At 30.4% G+C, this 12,373-nt stretch overlaps 3 protein-coding genes across 4 annotated transcripts; 2 read left to right on the top strand and 1 right to left on the bottom strand.

Annotated features, from left to right (window-relative positions):
• The first annotated feature begins 441 nt into the window (after positions 1-441).
• LOC108693354 (cell division cycle 7-related protein kinase-like) lies at positions 442-4,309 on the top strand. Of its 2 annotated transcripts, none has more exons than XM_018202247.1 (8): positions 442-672; positions 2,168-2,375; positions 2,462-2,770; positions 2,847-2,958; positions 3,033-3,213; positions 3,302-3,451; positions 3,620-3,735; positions 4,021-4,309. In XM_018202247.1, the coding sequence occupies exons 1-8, from the start codon at positions 633-635 to the stop codon at positions 4,141-4,143; spliced, it is 1,239 nt and encodes a 412-aa protein (XP_018057736.1). In that variant the 5' UTR covers positions 442-632; the 3' UTR covers positions 4,144-4,309. The 2 variants fall into 2 exon arrangements, with proteins under 2 accessions (XP_018057736.1, XP_018057735.1); XM_018202246.1 differs by having other exon boundaries at positions 2,165-2,375.
• An 821-nt stretch (positions 4,310-5,130) lies between these two features.
• LOC108693284 (protein unc-45 homolog B) lies at positions 5,131-9,560 on the bottom strand. Its single transcript, XM_018202155.1, has 5 exons — positions 9,487-9,560; positions 8,274-8,705; positions 7,656-7,985; positions 7,144-7,584; positions 5,131-6,756 (listed from the first exon to the last, which is right to left on the bottom strand). The coding sequence occupies exons 2-5, from the start codon at positions 8,691-8,693 to the stop codon at positions 5,131-5,133; spliced, it is 2,817 nt and encodes a 938-aa protein (XP_018057644.1). The 5' UTR covers positions 8,694-8,705; positions 9,487-9,560.
• Positions 9,561-10,259: 699 nt separating this feature from the next.
• Positions 10,260-12,296, top strand: LOC108693479 (protein nessun dorma). Its single transcript, XM_018202461.1, has 4 exons — positions 10,260-11,233; positions 11,316-11,520; positions 11,592-11,867; positions 11,944-12,296. The coding sequence occupies exons 1-4, from the start codon at positions 10,317-10,319 to the stop codon at positions 12,229-12,231; spliced, it is 1,686 nt and encodes a 561-aa protein (XP_018057950.1). The 5' UTR covers positions 10,260-10,316; the 3' UTR covers positions 12,232-12,296.
• The last annotated feature ends 77 nt before the right edge of the window (positions 12,297-12,373 follow it).

Here is a 12,373-nt window from a genome sequence, read left to right as displayed (position 1 = left end):
TGATATCTACATCCTTTTTTAAACATGTTGTAATTTTTTAATATATTAATATATTAATATTTAATTTTATTAGAATTTAGATTTACAAAATCATAAAATTATTGATTTTTATTGATTTTAATATAAAAAAAAAATTAGGTTAGTACTTTCATTTAACATGAACAAATTTTTTAAGCTGTTTATTGGTTGTAGGATAGAAAGATTTTCGAGTTTCCAGAAATTTTCTATCTTGTAACCAACTATCAACTTAGGCTACGCTCCAAAACTTTCTCTTTAAGGAAGATTTTACTCTATGTCTTATAGTGTAACGCCACGTGTACTATATATTTTCGAGTAAAATTTTCCTCAGAGAGGAAGTTTTGGAATATGGCCTTACAGAGGAAATGTTAACTTTAATCTCATGAGAATCGGCCTTTATCGCACCGCCACAAATGGCGCGAATATAATGAATATGGCGCCAATTTCTAAGGTTATGTTCAAGTTACACCACACAGCTGTATTACGCTAATAATTAAGTAAGAAGTAATTAATCATTAACAGTGAATGACACAGACGTAGAAGAAAATGAGTTTGATGACATATTGATATGATTGATATCATGAACTAAAAATATTCCAGAAATAGGAGACAAGATGGAATCCAATAATTCATATCAAGAAGACAGTGATGACGGTATTATTCTTACTCTTGAAAAAGATTGCTATTTTGTTTGCTATAGAGATATATTTACATTATGCTATATAAATATATACGCAGTTTTATTATTTTATCAGTTACTTACAAAAGCAAACTATTGGGTTCTGTTATTTTTTTAGATAAATTCTGAAGTATCTTTGTCATGAATAGCAATTTTGTGCAGTATTTCAAGTATTTTGTACATATTATTTTATTGTTAATTGATTTATAAATGATTTATGGATTGAACTGAATATGAGAATTAAAATTCGTTTAATTATTATGATTTGAAAATATTTATGATTTGGAATCAATCTTCTATTTAATTTAGCTCTTCTATTCAATCAGAACTTTCTGGAGCTGACATAGGTCTAGATTCTTTAGATTCTTAGATTCTTTATGCAGTGATTATTTGGATAACAAATTAGATGTAATGTTTTCCAATAAGAAGTTCAACAGTGATCATTTCATCTTGGTTTAATATTAGCAGAGATGCAATGTATTTGAAATACTTTTATTTGAAAAATAATATTTGTAAGACAATTGTATTTTGTATTTCAGTGAAATACATGAAAATATTTTGTATTTTATATTTCATTAAAACATGAAACATAAAAATATTTTGTATTTCAAATACTAGGATCAATATTTTCTATCAATATTATTACTTACATTACAAAATACAAAAATTTTCTACCTTTTGATTTTAAATACAAAATACGTAATACTGTCATGTATTCTGCTGAAATATAAAATACACTTGAAATGCAAGTACTATGTTTTAGATAAAAATATTTAAAATATATGCCCACATTTCTAAATATTAGCAAACAACAAGAATGCAATGATTTATTATATTACATATATCATCTATATCTCTTACTGCACGTAATTAAAGCACCTAATTCTGATATAATAATGATAGAATAATGATTCTGATAAATAAAAATATTTCAGTTTTCTCTGTGAAATAAGTTAAAAAATAGATGCATTATTATGTTTGAATTTACTAGTAGTAGTAAACTTATATAATTATAAACTAAATATAATTATGTTTATATTATGTTTATATTTACTATTATTAAATTCAAATACAATATATTTTTTATCTTATCATTACATCTTAATTCTTATACTTATTATTGTATCATTTTATACAAAAATGTCAAACAATTCAATTTTCTATATATTAAATCTATAAATTTGAATTACTAGTATTCGGATAAACTTAATTCTTTATTCATTCTTTTTTATACGAATTATATCATTTTAATTCTTTGAAATTAATTAATATCTTTTAATTAATATAAATTAAATTGACCTTACAGACTTAGTATTATAACTTTATTATAGATTTTGGCATTCAAATCAATTTTGGCATCAGATTTATCAAATTCAGAAGATTGATATTATTCTTAGCAAAATAAATATTTTAATTTTGTTTTTTAAATATATACAAGTTTAATAATGATATATATTATTATTCCAGCAGATAGCTGTGCTAGTCTTACGTCATCAATTCCGATAGTGAATAAGTTGTTCAACGTGCATTACAAAGTTGGAAAAGGTGCGTTTAGCTCTGTCTTTCTAGCTACTCTAAAGTCTTCCGACGGACGTAAGAAATTTGCGTTGAAACAATTAATTCCTACCTGCCATCCCGATAGAATCAGACGCGAATTGCAGTATTTGCAACAGATAGGGTACGTTGGATAAATTTTACTCCGAAACAATGTACCATTGTTGTAAATATTAGTTAACACTAATGAGAACATATTGAATATTTTAGAGGAAAAGATTACATCGTTGAATTAGAATTGTGTTTGAGGCATCGTAGTTCAGTAGTATTTGTAATGCCATACATGAGGCATGATAGGTTCGCGGTAAGTTTGCAATTTACATTCAAGTCTTTATTTTGTAAAATCAAAAATACTCACAGTAATAATTACGACAAGGAATACGTCCAAGATATGACTGTTGACGAAACAAAGGATTATATGAGAGCACTATTAATTGCTTTAAAAAGAGTTCATAAATTTCATATCATACACAGGGATGTAAAGCCTAGTAACTTTCTTTATGATCGTAAAAATAAAAGGTAAACTTGTGCAAAAGGAACTTTGCACTTTGTTTTTCTACATCTCGAAAAATGATTAACACAATTTTTTATTTAGATATTTGTTAGTGGATTTTGGTCTTGCGCAAGAATATTATGTGGAGAAAAATATGAGAACAAGCGGAGAAAGTATTGAAGCACATGGGACAAAGCGGAAGAGATCGAATGAAGTGGAGTAACATTTTATGAGTTATATTGAAATGATTTACATATTTCTCTTATTTTTCGTTATAATTTGTTTTAGAATAACGTAAGCCTCCAATCTGATGCTGTTAAGAGAAACGTGAATAATAAATGCAACTGTTTTGGAAAACCTAAAGTGTGCGTAATGTGTTTAAAAGAACCGCAACAGCAGGCACCTCGTGCGGGCACGCCTGGGTTTCGTGCTCCAGAGGTTTTACTAAAATATGTTATGCAAACATCAGGTATATTAATACTGAACTGCACGATGCATAAAACTATTTCTAGAAATTAAATATCTGTAGAAACTAAAAGGAAAATATAAAATTTCAGCGATTGATATCTGGGCTTGTGGTGTGATAATGCTATGCATACTTAGTGGTTCACAATCGTTTTTTCGTTCACCTGATGACTGTACAGCTTTAGCAGAAATTACAACGATATTTGGTTCTAAACAAGTACAAAAGTGTGCACAAAAATTAGGTATTTTAACAAATACTGCGATTGTGACAAATGATTTATTTATTCGAGTTTTTTCTGATTTTATTTATTCGAATTGTTTCTCATTTCTTTAATTTCTAATTTTTTATATTAATTTTTGTATTATGTTTGTTATTTATGTGTTATTTATTTTCTTTTTATTTAATTCAGGCAAAAAGGTTATCTTTAGTGAAAATTTGCCAGGCGTGGATATTAAATCTTTGTGCATAAAGTTAAAACAAAGAAACAAAAGTATGATATATGATATACAAAATAGTATACATAAGGTATATCTCGTTTATATTTTAAGTAATCTTTTTTATTTAATGAAGCAATATAGCAGGAGAAAGCAATATAATCATTGATTGAATCTTTTTTGAGTGTTATATGTTAAAAAATATTAAAATTATTGTGACGTAGAATATTCGTGATATAATTTCATTTTATTGTCAAATAGAATTGCCTTTTAAAATTGCCGCGAAAATTAAATTTTTATATCTAATTTTTCTCCTTGTTGCTTCAGATGCATATAATATTTTTATTTTTATCTCAAAATATTATAAAACTTTAAGGTACCGCCAGATATCGAATATCCAAAGGAGGCGTATCATCTTTTGATGAAACTTTTAGATTTAGATTTCAGAACACGTATTACCGCAGAGCAAGCATTGGCTCATCCATTTTTAAATTTATGATATTGATGCATATTTCAAATATGTTAATGCATGCGTTTTTAAATATTTGAAACATTTTTTTAAATTGTTATGATTTCGTTAAAATTACAGTTTTAGTTTATTACATTTGTTGTTTGTAAATTGTAGTTTTCTATTAAAATAAATTTTCGGACTAAATAAAATTGTTGAAAATTAACAATTTTCTTAATAAAGATTTTCTTATATTGTCCAAAAAAATTTATTTTTTTTTTTGAAATATATAATATATAATTTTTTGAGATTTAATATAATGAATACTAAAATTGAAAAGAAAAGTCATGAAAAATGATCTGTATCGATGATCATTTCTTTCTGGTATTTTATCCACACTTTACATTATTAATCAAATAAATTTATTATTTAAAATTCATTGTTTTTTTGAGAGAATTTCTAATATATATTTAATTTTTTTTATAAAGGACTAAAGTAAATGTACTTGTTGTTAAATGGATGACATTTTTGGTGTATAACATAATTATATACGATATTATCTATAAATAAATATGTAATATTGTATTTAAATATATTATTCTTATATAACTTGATGCGATAATGATTATCTATTCTAATTATGATTTCATGCTAATATATTTATAGTTAATTTACTAAAACTTTATATACAATATCTCCGTGCATGTATTATTTCACACAAATATTTAAAAAATGATATTGATTTCTATAGTTTGTGTTATCACATATACGATCCTATATAATATATAATATTTAAAAAATAATTGCACTTTGGCAAATTTATATAACAAATGTAATTGTACGGAGATATATTTAAAGATATCTAAATATGAATATAATCGCATGAATATGTTTAAAACGACAATATTTCAAAAATTTCATTGTAACGTTCATTTTATCGTTTAAGGCACTCGGTCTAAAATATATGACATTTAGAGGAACATATATGACATTTAGATCTTAATTAATATTATCTAAATGTTCATACATACAATCTCCTTAAGCGACATGTTCTACACTAGTGCTTTGTGATGATTCGTTTTCTTCATTATTTTTCTTGATCAGTTTCCATTCCGCAGCAGCCTCTAAAGCAGTAGATGCCAATTCCCTGATCTTCTCGTTTTGCATAGTATCGTTTTTGCTCAATGCCATCAACAGTTCCATTATGTCTGTTTCGATGAGTTTTGCAGCGACGTCTTTAGTACTTCTTATCATATTTAGCACAATTACAATACCTCTGTGTTGTACGTCACTGTTTGGATTAGCAAGTAAAAAGCGCAGAGATTCCAGCCAATCTTTCGAGTCAAAAACTTTCTCGCAAGCCTTTTCGCTGGCAGACGTTAGCATCGCTAGAGCTCCAGCTGCTGCTATGCTAGTATCTTCATCTTCATCCTCGCACAATATCACAAGATACTTGACTCGATCATTCTCGTGTTCGAAGTATCGAATTACGTCCTCGCATATTATCAAATTATTTATAACTTGTGTGGACGCACGTCTCAACATATCGTGGTCCTCATACATATAAGCCTCGATCTTCTGGAATCCTCCCTCCTTCAATATACGTTTCCGCACGCTGTCGTTCACACCAGCTAAATTACACAAAGCCATTAGACTCTCGAAATTTTCGAGAGCGGAACACTCCGGGTTCAGGAGATTTATGAACGGTCGAACAACTTCCATGATCCTTTGACCGGGAAACGCGACTTCCGGATTTATCGTGATTCCCAGACGAGCCAAGGCTTGCGAGGCTTGCTTCTTTCCCTTATCTGTGCCATCCAACGCTAACGGTAGCAAAGCCTTCGTGCCACCTTGTTGAACGATCATTCCTCTCACTTCCTGTTGACTACATATCGCGTTGAAAACGCGGGCTATCAATTCCTTGCTGTTCTGACTCTCCGTTTTGGCGAGACTCACTAGAGCGCTAGTCACACCAGCCTTCGCTAACGCACACAGTCTTTTATTTACGAAGTCGATGTCATCTAGTTCATGTTCCTCAGGAATATGATGTTTCGCAAACTTTGCCAATTCTATCATCTCAGGTATGAGCTCTTGTTTATCGTAAGCGTTGCATAAATTTACCAACGTCGTGACCACGCCGTAGAGGACCGATTGATCACCAGTTTTAGCGAGCTCAATCATTGCTTGTACGGCTTGTTGATCTTCGATCAACTTTTCTTTGACCTCAGCATCGAAAGTGAGATATGACAGACCTTCTACAGCCCATTTTCTCATATCTTTATCTTTTTTGGGATTGATCAAGAATCGTCTGCAAGCTTCGGCTAATTTCTTTGTCGCTCCATCCGCAAATGGTCTAATAGTTGCATCCGTGCCTCCAGAACTACCCAACTTGCACAAACCCACTAATGCTCGAACCCGAATTGAATCATCTTTAGACATGTATAGCTTCTTCAATATATTTACACCTTGACTTATAATCGCGTTGGCCTTATCTTTTTTAGTCGCAGCAGCCACGATACATTCGCAAGCCACTTTTTGCTGTAATACATCATCTGTTCCTGCCATAACAAGGATCATTTCCAAAATCCCTTCTTTAGCCACAACTGCATTTCCAACGTCTAATGGGCCTAATAATAAAGTTGTTATCGCAACTACTACACGTATCTAAAATCGATAATAATTAATAAATTTTTAAACTTCGAAATATTTATCTTTTCTTAATAAACATACTTAGTTATAGTTTTATTTCATTTTAATAAAAATTAGAAAAAATATCTTTAATAAATTAAGCTTTAGAAAATACAATATAGATAAAAACCAATCATATTCTTCAATAAATATCGATTCAATTTTTGTTATAATATTGTAATCTAAAACTTAAAATATACACACATAATATTAAAAATTAAAAAGATAATCTTCTTTGAGACATTTTTGCTTTAAATAAAAATAGATTTCAAATCGTTCAAAGAGGCTATATTAAAGAATGTATATTCTTTTCTTTTGTGGAATAAAATAAATAGAAAAGATCAGAAATTACAGAATTCGTACCTTCGATTCTATGTCAGGCGAAAGCAATTTATCTTTAATAAACTCCTCGATAGCGTTGCTAAATTTCTCCTTAGCTGCATCATAGTACATGTTTTCATATATTTTAGCTAAGCATACACTAATTATAGTTCGCGTGGAAGATGTGATATTCATTGAGGATTCATATTTGCATTCTTCCATTTCACTAGCCACTTCCATCAATCTCTGCAAACCGCGAAGCTCAACCAATCGTTCAGCCCAATCTAATGCAGTATAATGAATGTTACGCATAACAAGTTCTATTATTGCATCTCTTGTAAGGCCTGTTATTGTTCTATTCGTTATACTATACAATAAACACGACAGAATCGTGTCTATTTCTTTCTTATACGCCTCACACAAACCCTTATCAGGTTTAGAATCGGGTTTATTATCCATACCACTGTAAGCGTTTAGTATATTCTGAAATCAAAATATATACAATAAATATTTAGTTACGTATAATTATACATTTAGCGTCTCCTAATATTTACCTGTAAACAATATTGAGATGCGTTGACTCTCTCTGTAGATGTGCTGTTCATCATTTTTAGATACCAAGGCACACCAAGGTCTTTTATAATAGATTCAGTTCGACTAATATTATTTTTGCATAACTCGCCTACAATACGAATCGCGCTACAGATTACTTCTTCACTCTTTTCAATTTTCACAAGCTCTGCTATTTTGAATACACCTTTTTGTTTAAAGATCTCCTCGGTACCAGCTCTCTCACGTGCGAGCACAAGCAGATTATTCATAGCAGTTTCACGTTTTTCTTTATCTACGCTCATGTTAAACGCTAGATCCAGCATTTGTGATACCTAAAACAAAATTAAGAGTACTTAAATATAATGATCTATAATATAATATAGATTAATTGTAAAATATTATATTCATATAATTTTTATCTATATACAATGTATGTAGATTTACTCGACAATTATAAAATAAAGAATTTAAATCAGCCAAATTATGTAACATTGAGTAAAACAAGAATGTATTAATATATTCATAATATATAAAAATAACATATAAAAAATGTTATATTATCTAGATCAAATTATGTCCAGTAAATTAATAAAATTTATAATAATTATGTATGTATTTACTTTGGCACTAATACGTGAATTTTCCTTATGACGTTCTTGTACAATTTCATGTAAGCGCGCCACTATAGGCTGAATAACTTTATTATTAGGATCAGATAAAATGATATTCCTTGCATCTCGATATGCCTCCTCAAATCTTTCTAACGCTTCTAATGCTTGACATCTACGAAACAATGCCTTGGGATCGTTAAAACATATCTTTAATGCATTGTCGCAGTCTTTAATTACGTTTTCGTAATCGCGTAGTTTCAAATGAGTAGCAGCTCGATTTTTATAGTACACTGCTTTCTCAACGTTATCCTCGCCTACTAATTTCAATGCATTTGTGTAGTAACTCAAAGCTTCAGACCAATTGCCTTTGTTAAACTCTTCATTGCCCTTCTCTTTCCACTCCTGTGCAGTCACATCTGTCTTTGTCATGATAGAAATGCTCTATAATAAAAAATATAAGATATTGCAATGTATAATATTTCAACGTATTGTTATATAAAGAATAATTTTATGAAAAGATTCTTCTGTATTTGTGATATTTTATATATATTACTTTATATATGAATTTTTTCCATAATTTTGTAAATATTTTAACTTGTAACAGAAACACATAATTTGAAGTTAAAAGAACATATGATTCTTCATGATTTATTAATTTTTGTTATTAGATTATTTTTAAAATAAAAGCATTCTTCAAGTTCAAAATTATAAAAAAATAAGACTGAAATATAACATTATTTCAACATTATTTTAAAGTAACATTATATTCCAATACTATTTCAATATAAAATTATTTCAAATTATGAAACATATTATTCTAAATTATATAAATACACATGTAGTGTTAGTGTATATATATATATATATTGGGTTGTCCGAAAAGTCGTGCCAATGTTGAAGGAAAATTGAAACGCAGAAGATTTAAATTTTAGTATATATTAAATGTAGTAAAAAGAAATTCATTATTTTTGCATGAAATTGAATGGAAAAATAATGGATTTCTTTTTATTACACCTAATATTTATTAAATTATATAGGTTAGTCGGCACGAACTTTCCGGACAATAATAGTTTAATAATAATACAATTTTTAGTATAACATCTATACGTAAATTAAAATCAATTGTCACAATAAATTTTGTAATGGAAAGCTGATACTAAAAGTTTCAGTAAAGATTAAGAAATATCAAAAGAAAAAACAGATTTCAATTTGAATGTCTCACCTTTTGTTTGTTGACAATTTACAATTAATCCAGAGGGAGATAGACCTAAGTTTTTAAAACGAGCTTCCAAGAGTAACGTGAACAATTCAATTTCCTAAAACTTTGACACTATAATTAAAATCGTAGTTCGCAATTCATTTGGTGCTCATTTTCGGAAATGATCCAGGAATGCTTGTGCATTGTATTATAGACGATGTGGAACTATCCAGACGTAGGTTTTGCGAAGGTTTATTTTCGGCGAATCATCTGTGACATAAATAGAACCATTGGGTTATAAATATAGACACGATAATGCTTCTGATTCGCTGGCTGTAATTCAATGATCATTGATAGCGAAAGTTCGAGAACAAGAAATTTATATGGGCTAAACTTGATTCTGTTCGATCAACATTTCCATGCGGAAAGGTTAACACAAGTAAAAATTTCTACGTTTGAGGTTATACGATCATATGCAAGCGCAGCATGAAGTTCGGAGCCACGTCGGAGATTTCCGGTTCTTTCCGTTCAAAATTACATTTTTACATCATGAAAATGCTCATTCTTATACTTTTCACTTTTATAATTTTTTAATTCAAAGAAACACAATTGACTCCTTAGTTACCGATAATTAATCGGCATTCTACTATTATCCAACGAGCCATCAATGAGCCTGCTGTTAATTATATGAACGTTCATTTTTGATGGCGTCTCCTCGATGTCGCTTCTGATTTTCGAAAAACGTGGTGTGATAATTTTGAAACACAATACTCTATACACGCATTAGAGACTTGGAATCACCTGGAATCATCTGGACAATTTCGTAAATAGGACCGTGTGTGAATATATGTAAAATGAGCGAGCATACACATATATACACCTTCCATGATAAAACCCTCGCTGAGAGATTGGAGGAGTATACTAACATACTGTCCGCACAAGGGAGAATAGTGCCCGCCTCGAGCATTCGAACGGAATGGGTCTGCGACGTGGAGCTCGTCATTGAGCCGGTCGGCTGGCAGGCGTTGTGGAAGATATCGCGTATGACATGCGAGAACTATGGTATTCGTTATCCAACGATTGTGAAGGTGGAGGTATTGGGGATGGATTTCCCAATGTTGAACGCTTTAGTGAAGATCACAGCTGTTCAAGATGACATACATCTACCCGAGAAGCATGAAGTGTCACTGGTTGAGTTGTATCCTACTATCGATCAGCAAAACCACAGCTTGGATATAGTAGGTACTGCACATTGCGTGGATCGACTACGATTTTTCTACAATTACCTGTGGATGCCATGGGATGAGGACGAGGATGATGATATTGATTGGGTGGAGCAACATCTGGAGCGTAGGATCAGATTGTACTTTGACATGAATAACGGAATTATCAATAAGGAAACGTGTGACATTATTAAGTCATTAATCAGTGAAGGAAAGGAGATACAGAAGAAAATTTCAACATGTGAATCTTTGTTACCAGAAGATTTTCAGGAAGATGATATGCCTGAAGAGCTAGCACAGGAAACATGTACCTTGATGAAACTCCACTTTCGACTTCAGCAGATTAAAGCAGAGATGGACCTATTGGAAAATCCTTCGTTGAGAGGATTGCTTGGGAAGAATCAATCATATAACAGAAGAAAAAAGCGCAGCGATAACGAAAATGGGAAAAGCGTGTATTATTTTGTGTGGTTGGGTGGCATTGTGAAAGAACTCCAGGAACTTTCTAACAAAATTCAAACGATGTTGCCTGAGGATGCACCTATTAAGTACATTTCGATTTTATTAAGCAAAAAGAGTTGTAGGAAAGATTGAAAAATTATTATAATTTCTACATTGTTTATATTTCAGAATATGTGGATATTTGGATGATGTTATGGAGATATTTGAGACAGGCGATACTATTTTGTTAGGTGAAGGAAATTATTCGATTAAAGGTTCCACTGGATTACAAGAAGGAGGTACAATTATAGGAATTTCTAACACAGAGAACACTATAATTTCTCCACATGACACAAATATGTCATCGTCTCTATTTGATTTTTCTGGCAATGAGGTATGCTTCAGTAATAAATTTGTCAATGTTTCTGAAATTTCTATTATTGATTTATTTATGAAATTCAATAGATATTGTTGAGGAATGTCTGCATCGACTTGGGATTACTTCAGGCAGGCATAATTATCAGAAAAGACTGTACTGTAATTGTAACTGGTTCTAGAATACGTGTCTCTAATGTCACTGCAAATAGTAGTGCTAAATGGGGTGCAGTTGTTATGCCAGGAGCGAAATTAGTACTTGAAAATACAATTTTTCAAGAATTAGGTACAGCGATCATTATTTATGGAACTGGTGAAGTTGTTATGAATAATTGTCAATTTGAAAACTGCTCCGAGGGTGTACGGGTGATTACTTTGCATTAATCTTGATGGCAACACAACTTTTTGGAATGTTTGTAATGAATGTATATCACTTTTTTAGCTCAATGACAATGCACGTTTTACTGCAACCAAATGCTCTTTCGAGAATATTGAGAGCGGACATGCTGTAGTGATGGAAACTGAGAAAATAACTCGTTCGGAAAGCGTGGACGTGGGAAGCGAATTGAGCAGTGTGTCTCTTAAAAATATCTTTTTAAATGAATGTAAATTTTTCAATAATCACAAAGGGAATATTATGTTGAGACCAAAAGACACTGCCGCTCTTATACATAGACAAATTAATGATACGACAGAAGAATCAGCATGTAAAGAAGCTATGGAATTATGAGTTTCGCATTATCTGTCGCATTATAAATTAATTTTAAAATCATTACTATCCTTTTGATACAAAGTGCAAACGTATTGGTATATTTATAAAAACGAATTTTATATATAAGCTTTCGAATATTTTTTTACGGAAATATATCTAG

Source organism: Atta colombica, unplaced genomic scaffold (assembly GCF_001594045.1).
Source record: "Atta colombica isolate Treedump-2 unplaced genomic scaffold, Acol1.0 scaffold9, whole genome shotgun sequence".
NCBI classification, from domain to species: Eukaryota; Metazoa; Arthropoda; class Insecta; order Hymenoptera; family Formicidae; genus Atta; species Atta colombica.
Note: the sequence above shows the minus strand (reverse complement) of the source record. Positions and strands in the feature narration are given on the sequence as shown.